Source organism: Corvus moneduloides, chromosome 1, assembly GCF_009650955.1.
Source record: "Corvus moneduloides isolate bCorMon1 chromosome 1, bCorMon1.pri, whole genome shotgun sequence".
In the NCBI taxonomy this organism is placed as follows: domain Eukaryota; kingdom Metazoa; phylum Chordata; class Aves; order Passeriformes; family Corvidae; genus Corvus; species Corvus moneduloides.
Window position 1 is genome coordinate 128446020 of NC_045476.1, and position 27997 is coordinate 128474016.

The 27997-nt window shown below is 38.2% G+C and overlaps 1 protein-coding gene across 2 annotated transcripts; it reads right to left on the minus strand.

Moving 5' to 3' along the window:
* Positions 1 to 6562: 6562 nt before the first annotated feature.
* PPP1R42 (protein phosphatase 1 regulatory subunit 42) lies at positions 6563 to 27994 on the minus strand. Of its 2 annotated transcripts, XM_032126930.1 has the most exons (10): positions 27804 to 27994; positions 26436 to 26646; positions 25050 to 25216; positions 24469 to 24607; positions 23047 to 23118; positions 21724 to 21840; positions 16579 to 16696; positions 15179 to 15307; positions 13842 to 13993; positions 6563 to 6702 (listed from the first exon to the last, which is right to left on the minus strand). In XM_032126930.1, exons 2-10 carry the CDS (start codon positions 26562 to 26564, stop codon positions 6664 to 6666), a joined length of 1062 nt encoding a protein of 353 aa, XP_031982821.1. In that variant the 5' UTR covers positions 26565 to 26646; positions 27804 to 27994; the 3' UTR covers positions 6563 to 6663. The 2 variants fall into 2 exon arrangements, with proteins under 2 accessions (XP_031982821.1, XP_031982831.1); XM_032126940.1 differs by lacking the exon at positions 23047 to 23118 and having other exon boundaries at positions 27804 to 27991.
* Between the last annotated feature and the right edge of the window lie 3 nt (positions 27995 to 27997).

Consider the following 27997-nt stretch of genomic DNA (forward strand, 5'->3'; position numbering starts at 1 on the left):
TGCAGATTTATAGGTGTTTTTACATAACACTACAAAGACATGATTGGTTTGACATCTTTTACCAAAAAACCCAGCACAATATTTATTTTAATCTTATATTCTGTGTGAATGAAACAGCAATGAAGGCAACCTGCTCACACAGACAAGGAAAAGATGGAAAACGCCGGAGCAAAGCACACAAACTGAAAACAAACAGTTGGAAACCTTAGATAAAATTTTCCGTTGCTCCATAGGAGGAAAAACATAGTGAATCTGAATTATTTTGCATCGGTTTTAAAGAGACCTTGCCCTCTGTGTAACTCCGGTATCGAAAATCCTTTCTCCGGAGCAGAGAAATAGGAACTTGCCTGTCGGTGTGCGGGGGCAGCACCGGCGCTCACGGCCCCGCCGGCTGCTGCGCCCCCGTTCCGCACCCCGGCGGGGGAACCCGGCTGCCCGGGACCTGGCGGGACCCCGCGGTGCCCGGCTGGGGATGAACTTACCGCTCCCTCCCGGTGCGGAGGGTCCAGCCCGGCGCGGCCCCTCCAGGCGCCTCCGTCCCGTCCCGTCCGGCCCCGGTGTTTATAAGCCGTCGCGGCCGGTGGGTGCGGCGGGGCTGGGTCGCACCTGGCCTCCGGGCTCCCCCCTCCTGCCCGGGCGACAGCGACCGCCCCTTCCCGGGCGGGTGGGTCATCAATCACGGAGCTGTCGGGGCGACATCGCCTCACGCTCCCCTCGCCCCCCGCCCTTCCCCGCGCCCGGCCCCGGGTCCGTGCGGGTCCCGCCGCCGCTCGCCCCGCTCGCGCTGTTTTTCTTAGGATAAAGTAACGGTTTTGCTGGAGGAGAGAAATTCAATCGCTGGGCTGGGAGCTCGGGCGATGCCCGAGCATTGTTAAAAGCAAGCCCTTTCTCTCCGCTCCGCCGCCGCATCTCCGGCTCGCGGATGTTCCCGGGGCGGAGCGGGTTCCCCCGGGCGAGGCTCCGTCCCGCAGCCGCGGGGGGAGCGGGTTTTGGCTGCCCGGGCACCGCTCCGGGGGACCGACCCACGCGGGATGGAAACACGAACGGAATGAGGCGAGCCCGGGCGGGCAGAGAGGGGATTTAAAAGGGAGCGGGAAGCGATTAAAAATCAGTAACGCTAATGAGAAGGGACAGTCAAAATAAATACCGGGGTATGGAATTAGCCCAGAATAACATTTTGAACGAAGCCCGATTGTGCGATAACAGAGACACAATAAATCAAGCCTCGGGAGCAGTGGAAAAACAAAGTCTGAGCGATTCGTTACCGGGTTTGCAGCCAAGAAAATTAAGGACTTAAACTTTAGCGATTATTGGAAGTCCCGGGAAGGGACGAGACCGGTGAGGACCCGGCGGGGGCAGGAGCAGCGCAGGGGAGCCGGACACCTGCCTCCAGCCCCGGCCCGGCCCGGCGGCGCCCGCCGCAGCCGCCGGCCCGTCCCGGCCAAACGCTCCAGCCCGAGAATTCCACCAGCGCCACGCTGGGGGCGACGGGCGGCTCTGCCCGCGGGCGGGACCCTGCGCTGCCCTGCCCCGCCCGGCCCCACCGCCCCGCCGAGGCCCCGCCGCCCTTTCTGCCCTGGGCTGGCATCCACGGCCTCAAGGAGCCGCCTCCGCCGGGCCGGAGAGGGCCGGATGGCAAGGAATGCTGTCGGGCTGCTCTACGGGTTCTGAATTTAAGTACTGAATTTAAGCACTAATTTCTAAGTTAAGTACTTAAATTCATCTATAAATTTAAGAACTGAAACTGTGCCTCAACGTTTACCTTTGCCTGGTGCTGGCAGCCTCGGTGGGAGCTTCCCTTCAGCCATCAGGAGCTACTCTGACAAAAGCTACTCTTGTCGGTATGTACACGGCCGCGATGATGGACTTCACCGCCACCACGGACCATCCTTTGGCCTCCAGGATGCAAAAGAATGAAGATACTGATTCTCTGGAGGACAGTGGAGTAGCCTTCAAGCAGCCCTGCTAAGCCATGTTTTGGCCCCAAAGGTTTCCACGGCTGCCTCCAGCCCAAGCGAGCATTGCTGAATTCTTTCTGCAGTCAAAACCTCTTTAAAAATTCACTCAACAGACGCTCCTCTGCTCAGTCAGCCTCTGGGGCTCAGACAAGCAGCTCTTGAAGATATCCTTAAGCTTGTACTGAAAACAGTCTGACACCGCCATGTGATGCGGAAGAACTGATCCCAGACTCCCTGGGGAGCAGGGAGACTTGCCTTCCAGCCTCAGTTCCACTGGGGCTCCTCTGTCATCTTGTAAGTGCCAAACACACACTGACTGAGACGAGCACACAAGTCTGGGGATCAGCCCTCCCACACCCCAAGGAGTTTCTAGGTCTGCTGCCCACCTAAGAAATGCCTACTCAAAGAGGACTTCTCCTCACTAGGTCATGGGACGCTCAAATAAGTCACTGACAGAGAACTTAACAGCAGGTGTCCCATCTGCCCTGAGACTTCCCAGCCACCCTAAATTAGCAGATTGTGAGTGCTGTGCTCTTCTGCTCTGATCAGATTAACGACACCATATTTTTTTTGGAGTTTCACACTGCACAGAGAGTTCTGCCTCAGTGCAGGAAATCCAGTGGAAGGAGCTGGAAGACAAGTGCTGGCTGAACTCCCATTACCATCTTCAGACAACACCAAACCCAGTTTACTGCAGAGTGTGATTAGGGAGACTGCACAGTGAGATTTTGAGCACATTTGGGGACACTACTCTGGCTTCTAGCCCTGTTACCAAAAAAGGGGTGATTTAAACATATTTTTAAAAACCCAGAGAATAGAAGTGTAGAAATAGTTGTTCTTTGCTCCATTAAGATTTTCTCCCATCAGATGATGCCTGCCCTGTTATAAGCACAAAGACATCCGATGATTATTTTCTTGTATCAACCCACTCTTTTAGTCTAAAGCTGTAACAAGTTGCTGCAGCTGTTTCTTTTTCTTCTTTCCCAGACAAATGACTGAGAATTACTTTTCCTGCCTTACCTTCCACAGTATATCTCAAATCTGAGAAATGCCAGAGCCACAGAAGACCCAGATTTCCAGTGTGATTTAGGTAAGAAGAAGTTCTACCAGAGACAGAATGATGTTTTTCCAGGTACACTCTGCTCCCTTCATGTCAAATTATTTTCTGGTTTTATGGCTACAATTCAGCACGAACATTCAGGCTATTTCTTTCCAAATTGTTCATTTTCTCCCATTCCCATTTCTGTATAAGGATTTCTCAAGTGTGCTTGCCTGGTATGGTGCAGCAGTTACTGCTGCTTCTGACAGAGACTAGCAGAAACATTGCCTGTCCAAGTAAAACAACTCCAGCAGGAAGCCACACACAGATTGTATCTGGTCAGATCCCACAGATTCCAGCTGTAGCCTGGGAGCAAATCAAAGGCAGGACACAGCCACAGCAGAATAAAAATAAGTTGCAGTTCACAACTTTCGCTTCTTGGGGAAATCTCAGCATTTCATAATGGATTCCAAAGCTAAACAAATATTTTGAAGATTTCCAATTAAATATGTTTTCCCCCTTGTTTCAAATGCCATGTTGATAGTGTACTGTAGAACCATAGCATATTCCACAGTTATGTTAAATATGTCATATTACAGTGTATCAATATACTTCTTACAGCATTTTCCAGTAAGAATTACTTTAAAAATGTATATTTAAAATACGTATCAGAAGGGCTCCATTCTGGTGGGTAGGGGTGGGTGTGTACAGAAGTGTTAGACCATGGTATCAAGATTTTGTTAGGGATTTGCTTTAGCTAGACAAGAGTTGCTTGGCTGTGGAATTCTCTGTGTGAAACCCCATGACACATGTTCTATCGGAGTAATTCATTCAGGTCTTCAATGTTTTATTTGTTGTACAAGAGAGTAAAATCTTTAATCCAGAAAAACCTATGAAAAATAAATCATGCTCTAGATGGCTTACACAGCATAACCCACATTGAGAAATACTAACAATCCATTAAATAGTTTTAAATGGGTGTGCGTAAGGCAGAGAGAAGTGTAAGATGCAAAGATAACACCATGACATAGAGATCAGGAGGTAGCTTCCTAATGTGCTACATTGAGTCAGCAATCAGCAGTTGACACTGTGAACGATCAACTTTTTTTTTTTAAGGTATGCTTTTCTGTCTTTCTCGACCTGAATGTCATTGATGACTACAGCTAGAACAAGAGGTACCGTGCTCAGTTAGTACTGATTTCAGTAATGGACTAACAGCTACACATCTGAGCTTTAATTCATGTTTGGAATGTTCTCATTCTGAAGGCAAATGACTCACCAGCTTTATGTGCTGGATTGCCTGGCGTAGAGTTGATTTTCTTCAAAGTGGCTGGTATAGGGCTGTATTTTGGATTAGTGCTGGACACAGGGTTGATAATATAGAGATGTTTTTATTATTGCTGAGCAGTGCTAACACAGAGATGAGGCCTTTTTCTACCTTTCATACACTGCTATGCTGGCCAGGAGACTGGGAATGTGGGAACTGACAATATGGGAAGTTGGGACAGTTTGGGTGACCCCAAATGACCAATGGGATATTCCATACCATATGACATCATGCTCAGTATCAAGTGGGGGAAGAAGGAGTAAGCAGGAGGATGTTTGGATGTTCGGCATTTGCCTTCCCAAGGAACCATAGCACAGGATGAGCCCCTGGTTTCCTGGAAATGGCTGAACAGCGGCCTGCCCATGGGAAGTGGTGCTTAAATTTCTTGGTTTGCTTTGCTTGCTTGTGTGGCTTTTGCTTTCCCTATTAAACTGTCCTTATATCCACCCATGAGTTTTCCAGCTTCTACCCTTCCAATTCTTTTCCCAGTCCCAGTGAGGGGAGTGAGCAAGCAGCTGCGTGGGGCTTGGCTGCTGGTTGGGGTTAAACCACGACACTTTAACAGAAGCATTGGCACCTCAGCATTGCAGTACCACTCATTTACTACCTTAGCTTTGGAAATCTCATTCTTTAAAATGAAGGTGAAGACCTTGGTATTCAAGGGGAGACTGCATGCAGGAGTTAAATGTATTTTAATAATCTGTATCAAATTATCTTTAGCTTCATAAATTATAACAAAATACACAAAACACTCCATGAAAAAAGACAGATCCTCATTTCCTTATTCAGGAAAAATTCCTTTCTTATTTCAGAGAGGGCCGTAAGCACAAGATGCTGAGCTGCCATTCACACAGAGAAACTGCATTAGGAAAAGTTTTTTTCCAGGGGCAATTTGTAATCTGGGCTTTCCTTTCTTTATCTGTAGGTTTGGAATTTTCCTATATCAGAAGTTTTGAGCATTTATTTAATTACTCAAAGTAGTGCAAAGCAGCCAAACAAACAGAATTTGAAGTTAAATTAATGAACAATACTCCCAATCAAAAAATCAGCACAGGCATAATTAATCCTCTTGTGCCTCCTCTGTTAACTGTTCCACATTATTCACCAGAACCTGGAAAAATCCAAATGATGGAAATTATTTTTTAGGACTACAGATCTTCTCAAAAATCATGTGCTAATAGCCTCTTTCTGCTTGAAGTGAGAAACCAATAGTACGAGGTTCAACAAGGCCAAGTGCTGGATCCTATATTTGGGTCACAGTAACCCCAGGCAGCACTACAGGCAGGGGTAAGAGAGCCTGGAAAGCGGTCCATTAGAAAAAAACCTGGTCGACAGTGGGCTGAACATAATCCAGCCATATGCCAAGAAGGTCAATGGCATCCTGACTTGTATCAGGAATAGCGTGGCCAGCAGGACCAGCGCAGTGATTGTTCCCCGTACTTGGCACTGGAGAGGCCGCACCTCAAATCCTTTGTTCAGTTTTGGGCCCTTGTATTTAGTTTACAAACACATTGAGGTGTTGGATCACGTCCAGAGGACAGCAATGGAGCTGATGAAGGGTCTGGAGCACCAGTCTGATGAGGAGCATCCAAGGGAGCTCAGGGTATTTAATCTGGAGAAAAGGAGGCTCAGGAACCTTACCACCCGAAAAGAGGTTGTAGACAGGTGGGGGCTGGTCATTTCTCTGAAGTAACAAGTGACAGAATAAGAGGAAACGGCCTGAAGTTGCACCAGGGAGGTTTAGATTGGGTGTTGAGAAAAAATTCTTTGCTGGAAGGGTGGTCAAGCATTGGAATAGGCTGCCCAGGGAAATGGTGGAATCACCATCCCTGGAAGTGTAAAAAAAATGTGTAGATGTGGTGCTTGGGGACATGGTTTAGTGGTGAATATGGCAGTGTTAGGTTTACAGTTGGACTGCATGATCGTAGAGGTCTTTTTCAACCTTAATGACTCTACTGTGAACATGCGTCTGCACAATTGCTGAGTATCATATAGGGAAAGAAGCAGCTACTAGGTAAGACACTGGCTAAAACCAGTTCATTTCTTGAGGAAGTTTAAGAATTAGGCAACCAGCTTAGCCTAGCACATGCTGATGTTTTTACATGCTTTTGAGACAAAGCACTGCTTCTAAATAAAGAGGTAGTTCCCTTATTTTTCTGAATGTTCTTAGAAAGCAGTGTTAAGTTCAACATACTAATTTTTGTCTGGTTTTGAGATTAAAAAGACACAGATAACATATCCAAAGAGACACCAGTATCTTTCTTTGTAAGCTTTGAGGGGAAAAAGAAAAATCAATATTGGCCAAATCTTCACATCCTGTAACTTCTGGCTTTTAGAATTCAAACTACTTCTGCTGTTACTTCAGATTCCTCCTCAACCTACATCAGAGAGATCAGAGAAGACAGGTCAGATCTTCATGTCACATCCACACCAAAGCACCTATTGCTCTCATTGTCATTAACACTTCCCGGGAGCACTCAATATCTCTAAAAAAGTATAAGCAGTGTTATCAAACCCTGCTGATGAGAAAAAAAGATCCTTACCTATTGCAAGGTTATTGGCTGTTGCAGTGAAAGCCCTTTTGTTTTTCTTCTCAGTGCCAAACCTGGAGCCAGAATATTCTGAATTGACAGAATCTGTCCATTTGGGGTATTGTACATTCCTCTATTACAAAACTGACTTTTTTCATGGACAAAAATGGTATTAACATTTTTTCCTGCATAAATGCGTATCAAATACTTTCAATTTTCAAGCCCCATAAGGAAAAAAACTTATAAATAATCAAAGCAATTTCTCATATAAACGAAATCAGATAAGATTCAGTCTTTTATTCCAAAACATTTTCCTACAAACTATGTGTAACTGATTATACCCAGCTTTACTGGACATGTAATCAGTGGTTACTATGGTAGTCTAACATATTAACTCTCCAAGAAAGGAAGAGCTTATTGATTCAAAACTCTTTTTGATTTAAAGTATTAGTCTATTACATGGATCATTAAACAGCTGGCTTGGATTTATCTTGGTTTTGATGCAGCAATTAATTCTGCTCAGAATTAAGAGAACAGAAAGATGTAGTCAGTCGTTTCCGTAGTCTCTGGTTACAGTGTTGTTTGAGTGAAGAGGTGAAGTTCAAATACAACTTTTTTAACAATGAATTCCTAGAATTCTTCAAGGCCAAGTGACTTAAAATAAATTTTCACTGGTTTTTTTTTTCCCTAGCAAAAAAGTATTGCTTCCAGTTACAATATATAACATTTATAATTTTGTGACTGTAAATAAGCAGGTTCACATAATTAATCATTTTGCCTCAGAGCTCTGTTAGTCATGATAGTTACTTTGCACACCACACCAAGATAAAAAATCATAAGAAAAACAGGGAAGAGAGCCTTTCAGATGCACTTACTTTTACCAGTCACAGTCTGAATACAATCACATACTACCCCATATTAACAGATCATGTCTGAATCCTCATCCTGAAAAATCAATGGACACATCTTGATCACTGACAGTTTTCTGGCTACTTTTTTCCCCTGTCTGCCCCTATCTCAGAACTTTTGAACTGCATGGCTTTTATAGCTGTATCACAGGCAGTGCTGTGTACTGCTTTATACCTGCATATATAAAGAAATAATACAGCATTAAATTAACTTACACCTTGCACTGGTTTTAATGTGATATTTAAGAAAAAATATTATTTTTTCATCAGCTATGGTTTAAAAGTTCAAATATGAACTTTAGATCAGTAACTCAAACACTGTGTGTTTACATATATTCTGACTATGGTAAGAGCATTATCAAGGGGAGGCATTTGGGCAGTGGTGTCTTTTTTTTCTTTTGGTACTTCTAACACACCATCGGTACTGTGGAAGCTCTAAAAGCATCAGAATCTTTACTGGTAAGGCCTGTAGGCCTCTTAAGTCCTAGGAACAGCTTTTGGTGGGGAGAAATTCTACCAACAGTAGATGATGACCAATTTAAGAACCACTAAGGCAAATCTGACATATCCAAGTCTTTGCAACTGGGTGGGATACATCCCAAGGTGCTGGAAGTGAATTTGAGGAGGTATAGCTACTACTAAGGAATTAGTGGTTGTCCAAAATTAGTGGTTGTCCATTTGGTGTCCTCCAAAATGTAGTAGCTCACCATGCTAGATGAAGGCACAGTGACTGTGTTTTCACCTCAGGTTTGCTAAAGCAGCTGCTTTCAACTTTTCAGAGAGGGGAGTGTGCCTACACAATGTATGACCGGATACAGGAAGGCAAATATTGAAACAGTGTTTATATCATTGCAGTAAATTAGATTATTGAAACTGACTTCAACAGAGTTATATTGAAATTACAGAATTTATTTATATATTCCTATTCAAGCAGCAGTCTTTATTTTAACCTCAAATTACTTTTTAAAACTCCCATGCAGATATGTATTTTAAAAATGTGAAAACACAGCATTACTTCTTTACTTTTTAAATTAGATTCATATTCGTGTTATTAAAGTGATTTTTATAATTTTTCCAGTTAAAGTGATTTTTATAATTTTTCCAGTTAATTACACAGTAAAAAATGTGTAATGCTAATGCAGCAGACCAAAAACATTATGAGGTTTTGAGGTTTTATCTCAACAGTAGTCTAAAAGTACTGACAACAAAAATCTATGAAAAAAAATAAATACCGCATCCTGAATGTTTCATTTATCTAGTATCTATTAGGGTGAACATGTAACACCTGAAAAATAGATATGCAAAGATCTGACTTTGCTCTTTGTTTACCATCCTAAAATAGCTTTTCATTCCTGATACAATTTAAATGGAGCCAGTTAAAGGATACAACTCACCCTAAAATCATTAAGTAGTCCTCTCTCATTCTGCATTCAGTTTAAAATGTTACTGACTTACAGTTGGACTCGATGATCTTCCAACCTAAAACATTCTAAATATTCATGTTTTTTATGGAGAAGATTTCAAACAGTCTGGTTTCAATGTTCTTGAGAGCACCTGACAGCCTGCAGCCCCAAATGTGCCCTTGTAGGTTGTTGACCACCTACTGGCAGACAAGTCGCATGTGCCATTTGGTTTTCTAAATGTCTAGGAAACAGCCTGTATCTCCTGGAAGAGGGAGCAGACTATTGCAAATGTGTTCCTGCCAGATTGCCAGTCAAGAATGTGTCTATGCTCTATCTGGTCAGCCAGACGTGTAGGAGTACATGTGGTCTAGCTGGCAATCTGCTCACCAGCAGATGTGCTCTCTCTCCATGGTTTGAGAAGAATTTACTCTTTTCAAGGGCACAGAGGTCTATCAGTGCACATGTTCCTGCCAGTGTGGTTTAGATCTCTACTCCTTCTCAGCTTTGGGGACAGCCAGCAGCACAGAGAACTGGAGTGGGGAGGCAGGGCATGGGCAAAAAGGGATGCCTTTTGTCACTGCCTTTAGGACACTGGATGATGTGGCAGTATTAAATATTACAGATTGGGCATATATTAGACCTACTTCTTTTTGGGGATTTTTTGGTTTTTTTTTAATTACCACTACTGAAAGAAGTTTAGGCAGAAGGCAATGTCATTTGTATATCATCTTGTATGTTTGTGATGACAGTTATATTCTTCCGACTGAACAGAGTATGAATGATGGCAATGATGGGGAGAATCATCCAGCACCATATTCAGCAAGGCTGTAAACATGGATACCAAAAATACCACTAGGGTATAGATTATTGTAATGTTAATTATGGCTCTGCAAAAGTACTTACACTCACCTTTACAGGCAGTGCATATTCTCCACAAAAAAAAAAAAAGGGAACCAACCACTAAACTGGCTGAATTGCCTGCTGAGACCTTGCATGGGCCACAGTAACCAGAAATTGCTGATACCTGACCTTCATTCCTATAGCTCTGCTTCAGCAACACTATTTAATTTCAGAACTTCACTTTATCTCTTTATCCTTACACTTTATCTAGCATTGTGGTGACTCCTTTGATATCCTCTGTTATGGCTGAATAATTCAACGGCAAGTAAATTCCTTACATTTCTCTTCCACAGCCTTCAGCACTAAATGCTGATTGATACTCTCTAGACCTCACTAAGAAGATGTTTACATTTTTCCTTCAACACCATCGCCAAGAAAAGGCAGTGAGATGGGCTGCTGGAAAAGGCACTCAGTGTCTGTTCTAAACATGCTCTCAGCTCTGGCAAAGTGCTCCAGCTGGTATCTCTAAGTATTTAATGCACCTAATTCTGAATACATTTGGAGTGCTTGTAAGCTCTTCAGCTGCAAAAACCAACTCAACGGTGCACTGGTTTATATCTTAAATCCGTATTTCTCCTTCTCCTGGAGCCAAGACTGAGGGTATTTTTTATTTTTGAATTTTCAGATGTTTGCTGAAATTGATATTTAGTAAGAGAACAAGAATTAGGTCACCCAGAGGTAACGTATTTCCCCACCTCCCTCTCAAAAAAGAGAACTATATTGTGTAATGTGAAGTCCATTATTGCAAAGTTTATATTTTGGGTATATATCATTATAGTCTCAGTATAATCTCTCCCCAAAAACCTGTCATATAATAGGCCTTAATAATTCTATGTATTATAATGCTGGTTGGACTCATATAAACAAAAGCCCAGTAAACATGCAGAACATGCAGATTTCTACCTGTTATCAAATATACATTATCCTGCGTAGATTTCAGGCCACACAAATCACTGCAACTCAAGGCATTTATAAATATTTATCTAATTAAATACAATGTTTATACAAGCACCTGCCTAAGAAGAGGGAGAACTGACATTGTTCACTGCAAGTTCCTTCCTTTCGGACTAGAACTTGAGCTATACATGATGTGCATGGTGGCAGCAGAGTGGCTTATAATTAGTTGGCACAATCCAGAGTATTTATTACATGCTGACTATATCATTTAAAGATATTTCCATATTGCTAATTCCATAACATATGCTGGAGAGACAAAAGGTGACTTTCCCACCCCATTCTGAATTGCTACAAATACCTACCACAATATTTAATTCCATGAGTAAGGCAATGTGGGCAGAAACTGCTGGTAACAGATTAGGTTTACAACATCAAAATTTCAACAACTTCTCTACTCAGGGAAAATTAATAATGGTGTATCCCATTGGAAGGTATTAGGTATCTTTAAAATAGTTAAGTGATTTGGTTTCTTTTAATTACTTCCTGCCAATATCCATAATTTTCTCTGAATGCCCAAAACTAACTTAAAATTCAATATAAAATTGCTATTGTTTTTATATCATCAAAAAAGAAAGATAAATGACATATTTCAGTAATCTAGTAATAAGTGGCTTTTTTTATTGTTCAAGCTGTATGCAATCCTCAGTGGATCTTAGATGTAGGTTAAAAAGATATTTAATGCCTGTTTTTCAGTTGCCAAGGTCAAACATCACCTAGTACGTATAGGGAAAGAGGAAACATCTGTTGGAATAATATATTTGACTAACACAGAGGGTAGGATTAAAATTCACTAATTTCTTTGGTTCAATACTGAATTTCAATTAAACAATACAGGTATTTGTTCAGTTTGAAAAAATTTCCTTCCTTTACTTGTGGGCACATTCATGTATATCCCTAATTACTGGATCTGGCAAGGGAATACTATGATTTACCATTTTTTCCTATCTGCATAAACTCTGAGAATGAATATTTCCATTCTTTGAGCTTTTGGGTTTATTTTCCCAATAAATATTCTAAAGAATTCACAAACCTTTAACTCCCAAGACTCTCTTGTTTCTATGGAATTCTTTTAGTAACAAGATTAGAATACATCTCAGGATTAGTAATTACACATGAAATTGTAAGGTACAGCAACCTTCAGCATCTAAGATAAAAGTCCCACTTAAAAGTTTTTTAAAAATATTAAATGCACGTCATCTGACTGCAGTTTCTTCAAACCTTTCTGCAAAAACAGTCTAAAATCTTCTAGAATAACAGTAAAAAAAAAATCACTCAAATTGTTTAATTTACAAATGTAAATTAATAAAAATAAAGACATTTATTTCAATCAAGTATGGAAGATACACTCTTTGCCTTTCTAGGGTCAAAAGGGATTTCAACAGAGCCGGGATGTATTCCAGCTTTTTCATACTGAGAAAATTTTTGCCAAGCAAAGAAGCTCAACAATCAGACAGCTTTTTACCATTGTACAGCAGAATCGGAATGCTTTGTCTCCAAGGGAATAGCAGAAGGTCTTATAGAAGAAAAGATGATGTACATGCACATTCCATGCTTTTTTAGGACTATGGGGAATGGTAAATGGAAAGCACAGTTTTACTCAGCCTGGCCCAAAAGACAGGATGCTAATAAAGAAGACATGCAAGTTGACAGAACACTGAGCATCCAAGCAAACCCATCTTACAACAGAATTGAAAAAACCCCAAACATATTTATATGGCAGGAGTATTAGTCTGTATCCCTTTAAATTTCAGAAGCCTGGACTATTCACTGGAAAATAATAGTGTGCTACTATAGTAGTACTAACACTATTACTTTTTATAATAACTAGTACATTGTTCCTGCAGTTCTTCTTTTTAACTGCTCTGCTGCTTTGTGCTTTCCGCAGCAAGAAATAATTCGAGAATGGGCACATATATGACAAGTTCAGGGTTTTTTTAGGCCAGAATATATCCATTGTCATGTGATGAATAAAGATTATTATTTGAAAGAGAGCAGCTTTATGATTTGCAATTCTTCTTCCCTTCTCAATGGAAAGGCAGCTATTTTAATCAGAACAAATAATCAGAAGGAACAAAAGTGATGGAATGGAAAGTGGTAAATTGTCAAGAATAAAATAGCATTAAATGTTGCTCAGTAAATTGTCAAACATACTAACAAATTCTAACTTGGATGTAAATATAAAATAGAACACTATATATACTAATTTAGTAACAGAAGCATACCTGTGTCAGTTGCATGTATTTATTTATTTTATCTATGGCATTGTATAAATGATGAATTTTTTTTTTTTTTTGGCTAGTGTAGCTGATAAATAATAAAACTGTTTGGTTAAAAATAACATTAAAAATCTGGACGGAGTGATATTAGGTCCCAAATACCTCACTATACTATTGCTACAGGTGAAACTGGAGCATGGCTGTTAGAAGTAAGCTGTAATGATGAAAAGATATTGTTTCTCCTTCTGCAGATGACTCCATGCACAGGATCACCCTTCGCCAACGGTGCTGACACCTTAACTTACTTCTGAGAATTAACTTCGATATTATTTTACCTTTGTGGAAAATGATTATAGTTAAATGCATATGACAGAAACTAGTAACATTAAAGTTACTACTATTAGCTAGTCTACTGATTTATAACCAGAAACTGAATTGTATTATCCTGTCTTTTAAAGAAATAAAGACAATAAATATAATGTGTTTAAAAAAATTATTTCATATTAAACTCTACCTTCCTGTACTCATTTTCCAACTGATTCAGCAAGAGCTGTAAAAGCAATAACCAACATAACTAAAGGGAAGATATTTGAGGAACACACCTGAGTTTTCATCTGACTACTTCTTTCACAGATTCCTGACAGAGGTTTTCTTGCAACTTTCTGCTTGTGAGACAAATCTAAAAAATCTGCTTTTTTTTTCACAGAGTGACTGTCGTGAAAAGGAAGAGTGAGATAAGGTGTTTCAGAGTCAGCTGCAGAAAATAGAAAGAAAAAAGGATTAATTCAATATCCCAAGTCAAACCATATCTATTTAATATTCAGTGTGATTGATCAGAGGTTCCAATATATCTTGTTATAGAAAACAGTGTAATAAACCTTAAGGTAAATACTTCAAGTTTGATAATTGAGAACGGAAAACTTTGAATGGAATTATGGAAGGTGCTTCAAACACTGATGAAGGTGAATATTAAAACAGGTATTCCCAGTCAGGTAGAGTTATTTGAAAGGGAGTAAATTCAATTACATAGCACTTCCTTATGTCAGTAGTTATTCAGAAGACCATTTCAAAACCATTGCCATTTACATATGGCTTCCAAACACTGAGCAGACTAAATATTTTAGGACTGGTGCTGGCAGGCAGAGAATCAGCCTTCATGTCTTCCAAAATAACATATTAATTTATCTTCTGAAAGCAACAGTGTAACTGCCACCAATTTTACTTTATAAATATGGTAATCCAAACCATTTTGACTAATTTCAAGTCAAATGTCTGTATCCAAATACTGCAAGATGGCAAGACATGCTGTTAAGTCATTTATGTTTTAACCTACAGTCAACTCTGTAACAACCACCACTTCCCCATCATTTTTAAAAAACCTCAACATTTATTTCAGGTTTTATTTTAGTTTCAACACTAATTTGTTTTCCCACTTGAAGAACATGTTGCCTTTAAACTTCAAAAAGGCTTTAAGGCTTTTTTACCTCCCAGACATTTTTTTTTTCTTTCCAAGTTTAAAACTTGGACTTCTGCTACATGTATCTTGTGAAGGCCTTTAAAGGACTGACAATATACACAGATCAAGTAAGTATCAACAAATATATTTTAAATGTCTGATGAATTTCATGCATATTTATTCAAGAATGCCCAACATTTTTTAAACATGGGAAGTAAATGTGAATATTTACACACTCAAAATGTACTAGCTACTCCTTTCCATGACTCTGGGAGTTTGGGATGTGAGGGAAAAAACCAACACATGAACTAGTGCTAAAATTAAATTTTATATTGGAAAAGCTCAATTTCTATTCATGTCTTTTGGACTCATCATTGGTACAAGTCCCTTACATACAATTCTTAGTATATATATTTTTAGCTGCTATTTTATGATTTCTGTAAATTTTAAATAAGCATGAAATAATTGATTTGTTTTTCTTACAAAACTGTACATAGGCTGCATGTTCATCTATTATTCTTTCATTGCTTTTTTTCCTGGCAGCTCTGGAGGCTTTCCAATTCATTAAGAAACGTCTTTCCATTTCTTGAATTTCTTTCCCATCGAGGGATTCTGCAAAAGAGAACATTTTCTGTGATACAAAGTGAACTAAATGGCTATACAAAGTTGTATGTAATGTGTATTGGCTCTATATTCATTCTCTTCAAATATTTTTTTCTTTTTCTAGTATTTTGGTAAAGAAAAAAATAACCAATAAAGATTTATATTCATATTCAAGCTGCAAGAATGATTTGTCTTAATTGCAAAAAAAAACCACTACTTTTTTTATAAATTTCAAGGGAAATACACATATTTCATATTTGGTTAACATGCAACACTTCTAGAAAGTTCTGAAGAAAGGATATGCTCTTACATACAGTATAGATAGATGCAAAAATCCAGGTTCAGAGGGAAACGACATGTCTTAGCAATCAAGGGATTCTACTGATCATGAAGACAGTCACACAGATTTTCCTCTCTAAGGTTAACTTTACTCACTTAGGTGCCATAAACCTTTTGCTCTATGATTCATTGGTTGCATCTGCATTTTTGAGTCAGCCCAAATGAAATACCTCAGGTGGCTACAAATTTAGGTTGCATTAGAACTGTCTTAAGGCACTGTTATTTTCATTGTGCAGATAAGCTGTTTCTTTTTCTTAATGGCCAATACTTTGTACTCTGAGAAAAATCAAATTCCGTAATTCTAACTTTAAACGTAATTGCCACATTTATCCAAAAAAGTAAAAAATTAGGAGGGTTTTTTTTTACTTATTTCTACAGTACAACTGTTTAGATATAGAAGAATTACTTTCTTCCTTTTATGCTAAAGTTATCTCAAAATAATAATATAAACTGCACCATAAGGGTTAAGATTAACAAATAACACCCATAATATAAGTGTGAAGTGCTTATAAGTTTAAGGATGAATGTTATATGACAAATTCAAACACAGTAAGGTGGGATCTGCACAACTGGCGCTCTACAACAAAAACACTTTAGCAACTACTGCACATTGATAGGGGAATGGATTAAACTGATCTTTGAAAATCAGTTTCACAACATCTGGAATACGAACACAAAAATTGTCTTGTAACAGTCTCACCAATCATCTATTACAAAACAAATGATTACTACTACTAATACCAAAAGCCAAACAAGATGGCTTGTGAAGCTGATTACATAAGCAGTTTTAGCTTTGTATATAAATTAAAAATTTATGATTTGACACATATCTATAGCAGTAACTGTGTTTACATACATAGTGCTACTCAAGAACAATTAATTTTTCAGTTATTTTCTAAAAGAGTGGGGGTTATGGGTGGGCTGTTGATTTAATTTTTTACCTAAAGTCTGTGACTGTACTATAATCCTGTCCCTGTACTTTGGTTTTTGGCAGATGGGGTTTCCCGTAAGATCTATTCTGTGTAGCTTTGTCCATTTTTTTAATACAACCTCCAAATCCTGCAATTGAAACAACAACAGAACATTGTGATTATGTTTCCCCCTCCAGAATAAAATTCAACAGTGATTCGTTCAGCCAGGCCCAAATCCTGCACACAGAAATAACTTCAACGAGACTATTCACATTAAGAATGTGCATTTTCAAGCAGATTGGTCCACAGCATCCCCTGAATATATCAAAATTGCACAGAAGAACCGGTGATGCAGTTGGAAGACACTGCATTTTTAAGGATACAGTAACGCCAGCTTTGGAAAATTACCACTTCAATCTCACTTATAAGCACCTAAAGCCTAGGAAGTACCAATGAAAACAATTGTATGATATGTAATGTCTGTTAATGCATCACCAAGGTCTTACAGAGCCCTTAGAATATCAGCGTGTGGCACAATAAATACTTTATAAAGGACAGACTGAAAAAAAAGCTAAAAACCACACTATCCAGAGTGGACTGCCTCTCTCTTTATATATATGTAGAACTGTATTTTACAGGAGAAAGAGTAATCTCTCCCTACCTAACTGTGGGTGGTCAGTTATAGTATTGGCCTAAACAGTGAAATTAGTGAAATATACCTTGCTCCATCTGTATTTCTGTCTGTTACCCAGGGACAGCATGACCTAGATGAAACTATTCTGTCTTTTAAATACAATAAATTCAAGGTAAAAACATGCAAAGTTTAGCAGATTGGTCCTTTCTACTCAGACACCCTACTTTATGAAATACTTTCTTTCCAAAATTTCATTTAACTCCCATTCTTCACAGGCTTTTCTTGTATGTATGAAAAGCTTATGGAGGGATTCAAGACAATCTGTACAAGTAGAAGAGGAGAGAGAATTTATGTTCTACAGTTGTAATACTTTGGAAAAATCTACTCATCATGCTGTGACAGATTCTAAACTGCAAAGTGTGTGAAATTTTGTAGCTTGATGCCAACAATGAAGTCTCTAGTAATGCAGGTATCTCTTAGGTCCTTCAAATTTAGAAAATTGCTTGGGTAACACAAGCAGGGAGAATTCTGCTTTTGCTGGCTCATCTCCCTTGGTAGAAAATCCTCTTGGAAATATTCTATGGGTTACATAATATATGTTAAGAAAAATCATGTGGAAGAGAAAGTGGCAGCACAGCTTCATACCTCCAAATCATATAATTTTTGGTCTATCTCTGATGATGGTGATATCATCTATTGTTATTCAGTGATAAAAATGTCTTCTTAGAAAAACAGAGAGCAAAAGCCTGGTTCTGTGAGGATCAAGACTGATAAAACAATGCAAGAAACTCTGAGGACCAATGCACACAAAGAAATGTTAATAATTCTTGTAATGTTATGCAGCAAAGCTTAATCAGCATGTATCCAAACAGCAACATGACAACCCCCATAGTTTAGGTGCTAACACTTAATCACAAGCAAAATATTTTAGGCTAGAATTATTAAAAAAGAAAAATAATTTAGCAAGTATACTTATTTATTCTTACCTAAGCATTCAGACACTATAATTGAAGCCTGTAATGTGTTCTAGATTTCACTAGAAAGAATTTTTCCTAGAAGTAGTTTTGCAACACAAAGTTGTCTATTACTGAAATAAAATGTATACAGTTTAACTTTGATGAATGTACACAGAGTCCTGTAGATTTTTGTTAGCTGTTACTTACTTGATAAATGACCCAGAACATGCTTACTCCAATGTATGTTTATCTAAGAGCACACTAATCCTGTGCTGAAATATGATTACCCTTTCGATACGCTCTAGTTGTTCATTGCCTTCCTGTCTCTAATAAAGTGCTTTCACTTCCCAGCCTTTCAATAAGCTGTACTAAAGGGACCAGACACTCTTCTGGGCAGGCTCCGTTTGATAAATGATCATGTCATGCTATCACTTTGAGGTCTGCTACAAAATACTGACGAGCAAACTATATTCCATCGGGGAGGGTGGGGAGGGGGAAGGGCAAGTGCCTGAGTAGGCAGCTGGAGTGCTGGCAATAACTTTCTTACCAATTAACGGTGGCCATTTAAGAATTGGTATTTGACCAGTATGCTCCAGTTTTTATCGGAAACATCTAATCCAACTGCCCCAGCTACATCTACAGACAGCAATTTGTCACCAGTTTGATTACCTGTCATAATCTATTTGAGAAAATCTATAATTTTTCTCTTGTTCCTGACTCAATTCTGAAGCGAATGAATTCATCTTTCATGATATCCTCTTGTCATAATCAATACTGGGCAGAGGTTGAATAAATTAAAGACTTGGGAAATACAGATTTTTACAGGTATTTCTAGCTATATTTTTTCTACCTATCCAAACACTCACACAAGTCATAATCTTCCAAAATCTAATGAACTTAATAAATAAATAATATGCTGGCTTTTTGTTAAAAGGAATAGTTGTGGGGGGTTTTTTAATAGACATAGTGTTTTTTAAAAATTTCCTTAATTCCAACCCAAATACACTGCAGTCTAGAAGACCTTGTGATCCTGACTAAAGCAAACCAGAACCTCAGTAGGATGAATAAATGAAGTAGCAAGCAACAGAAAACAAAGAAAAGCCAATTCTATTAAAATCAATTATGTTCTTGAGAACTGACCTACAACATATCTTTTGCATCTGGTTATTTGCATCATAGTTATTTTGCATGAATTAAGAAAAATTACTTGATTTTCTTCTGTCTACTGTTCAGACTGCATTATATAAACTTCAGTCAAGTGAAACAAGGTCATATGCCTTGATGTCTGTTAGTTATGCTAACAAAGCCCTGAATTAGCCACAACCTTAAGTGCTTGAATTTACTAGTCCTAATTTCCAACTGTGCTGAAATCAAGGTGGCATAGTTGCAAAGCAAAGGAAAATGGGTTTTCATAATAAAGTGAAAAAACTGAGAGAAATGTTTAAATATTAAATAATTATATAAAATACACAAAACTGAGAAAAGACTACATAAGATTGCATATCATAAATTTCTCATGCCTTTCATATTTTCATCTTTCACAAAGATTCCATGTTATTCCTGCAGTTCACCAGACCTGCTCAGACACAGCTCCTCTACAGTCTCTCTTCCCACCGGGTGAAGCACAGCTGAGTACAGAGCTCTCCGACACTTCCCTGTCATGCAGCACTGCCACGATCTCTGATCAATGCCAGATATTCCTGGGGAAGTTCTTGATGGCAGTGATGGGAAAGAAAGAATGGTAAAAGAGGGACATAGTGCTTTTGGCATGAAAAAGAGGTATACATCAGAGTTTTGATAACAGAGGGGCAAGAGGGAGGAGAATGGAGGCAGCTTGTGTGGGAATGAAAGAGCCTTTGCTGTGCGTAACAAGTTCAGCCAGCAGAACCAGTTAAGTGTATAGAACTGTATACTCCTAAAATCCTTGCAGCTTTCACAGCTGTAGAATAATGTATGCCATGCAATCATGAAATTCAGGGATGCAAAAAAGTTGAAACATACTCAAAACTTCCCTCAGCTATTTTTTTTGAACAGTCAGCGGCTGTATAAGATTGTTCTCCTACTTGATGTCTGCTGTGAGCTAAAGCCTTCTACACAGAGTTAAAACTGACTTTTTAAAAAACACTTTGTATGGCTTACTCCATTTTTCAACAGTTTGGTTCTTATTTATTTAAGAATTTATATCAGTGATAAGTAGAGCCTACCAAAAATGTAATCCCTTAAAACTCAGTAATTGTAGCTGGAAAGCTGGATATCCACCTGCATTACACTGTATATTAAACATATTTGATATGTTCATTAATTTTACAGGTCTGCAAAGATACGAATAGAAACACCTTCCCTGTTCCATACATTTCAAACAATTACATATTTAAACAATTGGGAGATTGTTTAGAAAACACGAAGAACAGTCACTTTCAAAATATACCAGAGCTTAATCTGAATGTAATGGACAGCAGCAGCAAACTCAAATGCTAATTGCATAATTTTTCAAACGTGACCATGCAGCATAGAAATCTACATTATTTGGGTAAATATAATTCTGGTTTTCCTGATGATTACATAATCAAGTTTAATAATGAATAAATAATATATACACAGTTACTGAATAATGCAGTCTTTTTGTCCTCTCCTTATTCTGTTTCAGAGGATTCTGTTTTTTCCTCTGAGATACTGAAAATGCTGTCTCAAACTGGCATCCTAATTCTTAAAATTAATTGGTTCTTTGGCTATGACAATTTTTTTTTAAGATCATCACAACAGAAGTATATTTTATTTATAAGAAAGAAAGAGCCAATATAAAAATCTCTGTAATATGTTTTATTTAGAAATGGATTCCTTTTAAAAAGGGAAGCTTTGGGGAGATTGCCTATTTGAAAAAGCTTTCTGCTATTTTGATGTAACCAACATATTCAATGTGATTTTAATTCTGCAGCTAAAGTCTACATGAATTGTATTTTGATATAAATTCAATCACAACTGACATCCAGGACTTGAAATACAAAGCATTAATAGTCCTCAAGTAAAAAAGAAGGACATCATTCAACATTTTTTAATATTAAAGTGTAAAAAAATGAAGAGTCCAAAGAAAATATATTCATCTATATAACTAATAGGTTATGCACACAAAATACTGCAATCTCCTCATTAGTAAAGAGAACGGCCAAATTCTCTCAACAATCTGTTAAAAATATATTGTGTTCTAAGAAGTAGTAAGAATAGTTATTCTAATAATTACTAACCAATGAAAGTTAAGTTTACTAAGGAAATAAAATGTATATGCAAACCAGAAATGAAAGAGTTTATTTTAAGCAAGACTTTGTCTTGGTGATTTGGGTTACCATTTAAGCCCATTAATTTCAGTATTAATTAATAAAAATAGAATTTTTGACGTCCTAGATAAATGCTTCTCCATTTTTAATCTCAGTAATATTTCTATATGAGAAAAGACAGCATGCTAGACAATCCAGAGATTTAGTAACAGCAGAAGTAAAATTTCTTTTTACTCATAAATTTGGTGATAAAGATGAATGTGACTAATTTCTTATCACCCATACTTAATACAACAAATATTTATTTTAATACCTTCATATGTTTAAGTCGATTGTCGACTGCTTTAAGATAAGAAAGATTTTCCAAAACTGCCAGCTCTTCTAATTCATCAATGTTGTTATTGCTGATATTCAATACAGACAAAGATTTCTGAAGGAAGAAAAGCAGAAAAAGAAGTATTTTTTTCATGCCATGTATGCTTCAAGTTGTAAACTATTACAGAAAATTATCTTAAAAGATGAACAAACATACGAAGAAGAAACATGCAAATACCACCTCCACATACTATACAGATTGTTTTATGTTGGCTTTCCATCTTGTCCTAAAATGTAATTTATTCTGCTTTGGAAGTGAAACCAAAGTAAGATTGTTTCTCAATTATTTCAGGAATTCTTAGTAAATACAGAATTTTTGTTTTTCTTTAAACATGTTCAAATGCTTTACGGAGTTCTGCAAGTGCTACTAACTCTACTTTTGAAGCATGAAACATACATTGAAACTGACTGCCTTTTTATAGAATCATAGAATGGCTTGGGCTGGAAGGGACCTTAAAGATCATCTAGTTCCATCCCCCTGCCATAAGCAGAGACACCTTCCACTAGACCAGGTTGCCCAATGCCCATCCAACCTGGCCTTGAACACTGCCAGGAATGGGTCATCCACAGCTTCTCTGTGCAATTTGTTCCAGTGTCTCACCTCACAAAGAATTTCTTCCTAACAGCTAATCTAAACCTGCCCTTGATCAGTTTCAGGCTATTACCCTGTGTCCTATCACAACACACCCTTGCAAAAAGTGCCTCTCCAGCTTTCTTATGAACCTCCTTTAGGTAGTAGAATGCTGATATAAGGTGTCCCTGGAACCTTCTCTTCTCCAGGCTGAACAACCCCAACGCTCTCAGCCTGTCTTCACAGGAGAGGTGCTCCAGCCCTCTGATCCTCTTTGTGGCCCTCTCTGGCCTTGCTGCAGCAGGTCCATGTTCTTATACTGTGGGCCCAAAGATTGCATCTGAACTGCAGAGCTGAAGCCCATATGTGATACCCACATAGTCTCATTCAACAGCTGGACTACAGCATTCTTCTTTCATGCCTGATCCTACAAACCTCTCAGTATCCATATGTCTGCTCCTTACCCCTTCTCTGGAGCAGTACTGAGTCACATGTTGCACTTTGCTATTTGTAACAGACAATAGTTACGGAGATCTTTACATTTTAGATAAAAAGCTAAATGTGTTTCGGGTGTTTATCTCGGGAAATACTAATGTAGTTCCACATAAAAAGAAGAAGTTTATATCTCTAGAAAATGAAAAGGGACACCTAATCCAGTGAGTTTAGAATTATACAAGGTATAGGACTTACCATTAGTTGGAAAATCTCCATTTCAGCAGTTGATACAGGAAAACTAACTCCCTTCAAAAATTTGACCAAGATCTATATTGCAGACAGAAATTACCAGTATCATCCTGATAAGCCAGGTTCATAAACTTAATCTTCTCAGTCAGATTCACAACATTGTCATCATCAAAACATTTGCCTGTGGTACACAGAGAGCTATACGGCCTCATGTTTTTATCTCTTTCATCTCTGACGCCATTAAAAGAGCCAGAAACAGATGAATAAGACGGAAAACGTGATGTCTTAAAAAGGCTCCAAACACTTAGCACTTGGACGATAAAATAGAATATTTTTACATTTAGCTTCCACAAAGATGTTACATCGTCAAGAATGCAAAGTGTTCCTTAAAAAACAAAACAAACCCCACTTCAAAAGGCCTTAAATAAAAGCCACGAAGAACAAAATCTAGGCCAGGCTGCCGAAAAACACATGAAGAGTTTATTATACATTATTATCCTGGGAAGATTATAGCTATAAAACTTCCCTTTACTTTGATAATTTCTCCAATATAGAGGGAACAAAGTACAAATGCTCTCACAGTAATGACTCATTTCTATTAAAGAAAAACAGCAATACATGTCTTGAATTACTTAACCTCAAAACAGGAAAAAAATAGAGCTAGGTTAAATATTTATGATATACATGTGAACAAAAGAACTCACTTTTTAGTGAGTTTTTCATCTTCACGAAAAAAGGCTCATCAAACCCTGGCTACACTATGGGAGATACAGCAAGAGGAATTTTTTTAGTACAGGACTACATCCATTAGCAAATAAAGCCTACTTTTTAACCTTTTCAACTATATGTTTTATGTTTTCTGAGCAATTAACATGTTGAAAGACAACTTCAAAAAGATTTCCTGAAATCTTGATATAACACAACACAGAAGAACTGCAGAACTAAAACTGAATGGTTTTGATTGTGTTATTCTTAATATCCAGGGAAAAAAAAAGCTGTTCGTGCCTTTTTTTTTCCATTCCATTTTCTACAGAAACACAAAAGGCAATAAATAACAATCAAATCAGTGAAATAGCAACAAACTAATTCACAACAAGTGAAACAGAGTAAGAAAACTAAGAGTGAAAAATTCCAACCCCGTTTTTAGTTTATTCACATTCTGTTGGTATAGGGCATCCACACACTTCCTTAATTCCTCTCTCTCTTTATTCTCATTTTCATCCTTCATAATAAAAAAAAAAGATGAAGTAGAATTTGCTGGACTCCTCGTTTAAATGAGAATTAGGGTGGGAGTCCCTTGGTAGAATTTGAAAGAATGCCACCAGTTGGCAAAGAAGGAAAACACAGAGTGATCAAGTCCTAATCATTTCTCGTAAAAATACTAATCACTTGATAACTGGCTCACTGAAATTCTCAAAATATACTTACTGCCAGGGAGTTAAGAGATACTGGATCAAACAGAAGCTTTTCACCAAGAGGGAGATGTTGACTTTCAATGTGTAGCTCCCTTAGTTCTCCTACTTTATCCAAACCCTCAACTACAGTGATACAGTTGCCTCCCAAATATCTACAGAATAGAACACAAAATAGACTTAATGTCCTTTGAAAGTAAGAGCAAACACAAGGCTTCAGTATATAAAGAAAAATATTTTTCAAGCATTATTGAATAACACTTGGAAATTATGATAGAAAAAGTAAATAACCCAGCATACAAGTAGATTGTACACTTAACTGATTCGAGAGCTTTTTGCAGTTTTATCTACTGCTATTATTACTATTATTATTATTATATGACTGAAAGAATAAAAAAATTAAAAACAGATGTCAAGATGATATGTCATTACTTTTATCACAGAACATCTCATCAAAAAATAACAAGCAATTACTTCTATTTGAAAAGCAAAATTTAGGAGCTGAAAGGACCTTAATGGCTACACAATTTAAAAAATTTCTTAAGTGTCATAACTATTCCTTTTACTAGTAAAATAAATACATTATTTTCAACTTACAGTTTTTCAAGTTTTTTCAGTGATGAGAGATTTTCTGTACTTGAAATACGATTGTTCTGAAGGTAAAGGTGTGTTATATTTGAAGCAAAGTTCAAGTTCTGGATTTGGTTGATTTGGTTATCATATAAATACAGAACTCTCAGATTTTTACAGAAAGAGATGTCACCCTGAAATAAACAATAACATGCTACTTAATGTTCACTCACTGCCTGCTTCTGGAAGCTATTCATTGTTCTTATACTTAAATTCTGCTGCATGATTAATAAATTTTCACCTTTAGCAAACATTTCGTAAAATTATTTTTTCCTAGAACAATGGAGTTATTCTATATTGTCAGTTATCATCAGATTAAAGACTGAAATCTGTCATTACTATTTGGTCATACAGAAGTTGATAACTACAGGCATAACCAGCAGATACACCACATCCAGTGTGACTTCATTCCCTTCCCTGCCTTCATCAGATGGATTCCAGAAAAGCACAGTTTTTAGTGTAGTTGTCTCCATTAAACCACACTGATGTAACTGGAAACCAGTTCTTGGCAAAGAATTACTGGTTTATACACAACCTTGCACTTCAATCTATTTTAATGTACTTCTGAACTCAGGTTTGCACTCAAATGTTGAGTTTCTTTGAATATATTCCTATTAAACAAGTAATAGGCCACTCCTTATGAAGGTTTCTGTAAAACTTCGCTGTGGCAGCTGATGAACCAGACCTCATCAAACGGACTGATCCATTTAGTAACTTGCTATGGCTGCACATGTTCCTAGGAGTGGGCTGAATAAACCCATTTGCTTGCAGGGATCTGTTCACACAGAACAAGTGATTTCTTCTTGACTGAAATCACACTTTTAGAGCAGAAATCCACCACATGCAACAATGCACTTGTGCAGGGCTCAGCAGTTTCAAAATTTACTCAGTATCTTGAGGGAATCTGAATTAACTCAGAACTTACTGAAACCTGTATACATTTCCTACTATTAAACTCAGAGGAAGGAGGACAGGGTTAAATTTGCAGGTTTAGTCTTCGAAATAAAAAGCTCATGGATTATTCTCTAAATGAGTAAGCCCCAAGGAGCAATTTTTTTAAAAAAAAGTGTATTTTTAACCTGACTAATTTGAAAAAGCCACTACACCAGTCCAAATTTGTTAACCTCACTCGGGTTATTTCCTGTTCCTGAACTCTCCTTTCCTTTCTCAGACTTCCTCTGCAATTTAAGGAATAAATCACAGATAGATTGAAAAGACTGTGCTGTGAGTTAACAACTCTGTAAAACTTGGCTTTCCTTGTTTGTCTCGCCAACTATGAACACTTCATCATAACGGTAACTACAAAACATTAGAGTAGCCAGTTTAAAAGGAATAATGAAAAATAAATCTTACAATTGAATCGATATTTTTATCTGACAAATTCAGATGAGTTATTTTTTGCAGATATTGTCCAAAGTCCTCTTCACTACGATTCTTGTGACTGGCATTTTTAGCAATTAGGTCCATTGTTAGTTGAACCATGGTTCTGTAATAGGTCAAGCTGCTCTACTGCTTCTTTTAATAGTTTATTCCACGTGCTCTTCTAAGTAGTATTATAGAATGCCTTAAAAAACAAAAAAAAGGAAAATGTTATACTACTTATATCCCAGAACTTCAACAAAGCTTACATGTGTACTTGAAATCTGACATATCCTCACCATACCCTTTTCATTTACAGTGATACGATATGGTCTATAAAAATCTACCTCTTTTATTGCTGACATTTTATCGAGTTTTTGGTGTATTCATTAACATTTAAAATATTTTTTCTATTTGATTTGTTGTTTCAGTTTGCTTAAGAAGGTTGTATCCTGGTTTTCATCTTTTTCTTGTAGAAATATGACCACAATGCTCCATAGCAGGTATAATTCTCACGCATATTAACTAGTTAATGGAAGTTCATAACCTGATTATAAATTAGAAAATACAGGACACTCCATAACAGGTTTTACAGGCTGTGGGAGGTGGCATTAAGCTACAGTGCTCTTTATATATCTGCACAGCACTTTTGTCACATGCACAACGGCATCTTCTGCACAGTTAAAAACTTTGGGTTTTTCCCACTAAGGCATATTATAGAGGCTCTCACAACAATACCATTTTTTTTTCAAACTCTGGCTCATATAAGTGAGCTTATAAATGAGGGAATGGGGGAGAGGGAAGAAGGTAAGTGGCTAGTATTGAATGGGATGCATAAACGATCCGGGGATAAAGATACCCTAACAGATATAACTTAATGACTCAGAACAGAAAGGTCACCTATTCAGCCAGTACATATACCAATGTATATTATCTATTCTAGCTGATACACAAAAGCCCCACAATAGTGTATCAGAAAACTGAGGAGACAGCAAAAAGCGTCCCAGTGCTAAACCTCGCACAGAGAATCCTCCTTGCCAGCATTACAATTAGGAGAAACAAGAAAAGCCAAGATCGAGGCTGCGAAGGCAGAAGAAACTTCCTTTCTTACGAAACAAATCTGAAGCTCAGTAGCTCTCCTTTATCGCAAAAGGATTTGCTTTTAACTTTGATTTTAAAAGGTGGGGATGAAGGAGACCTGAAAGGACATTGTGGGTCGCCTGTTTTTCTACTGTGAGTTTCTTGCTTTTTAGATAAAAATAACTTTCAGAGCCCCTTTTCAGATCTTCTTCCAAACCCAGCAGAATAAGCGGGAGAAAGCCGGGCAGGTCTCCCTCCCTCGGTCCCCCAGCTCCTTCCTACCTACAGTCGTGCGACTGCCCACCGCCCTGCCCGTCCCGCCGCCCCACCACCAACCGCCTCCCAGCAGGGCCGGTGGGATGGGAAGGCGGTTCTGACGGCGGGCACGGGCCGGGATCTGCTCCAGGCTCCCTCCCGGCAGGAACGCGACCCCGCCCGGCCCCGCTCTCCCCTCAGCCGCGGCCCGCGCGAGCCGT

Bases quoted from the DNA above. Each gene is read 5' to 3' on its own strand.
- PPP1R42 (XM_032126930.1), bottom strand. From the start codon at position 26,564: ATGGTTCAACTAACAATGGACCTAATTGCTAAAAATGCCAGTCACAAG. The intron at 24,608-25,049 runs GTAAGTTGAAAA...TCTATTCTGTAG, and splicing joins CTGAAAAAACTTGAAAAACT to ATATTTGGGAGGCAACTGTA. The intron at 6,703-13,841 runs GTGTGTTCCTCA...TCTCTGATGTAG, and splicing joins GTAGTCAGATGAAAACTCAG to GTTGAGGAGGAATCTGAAGT.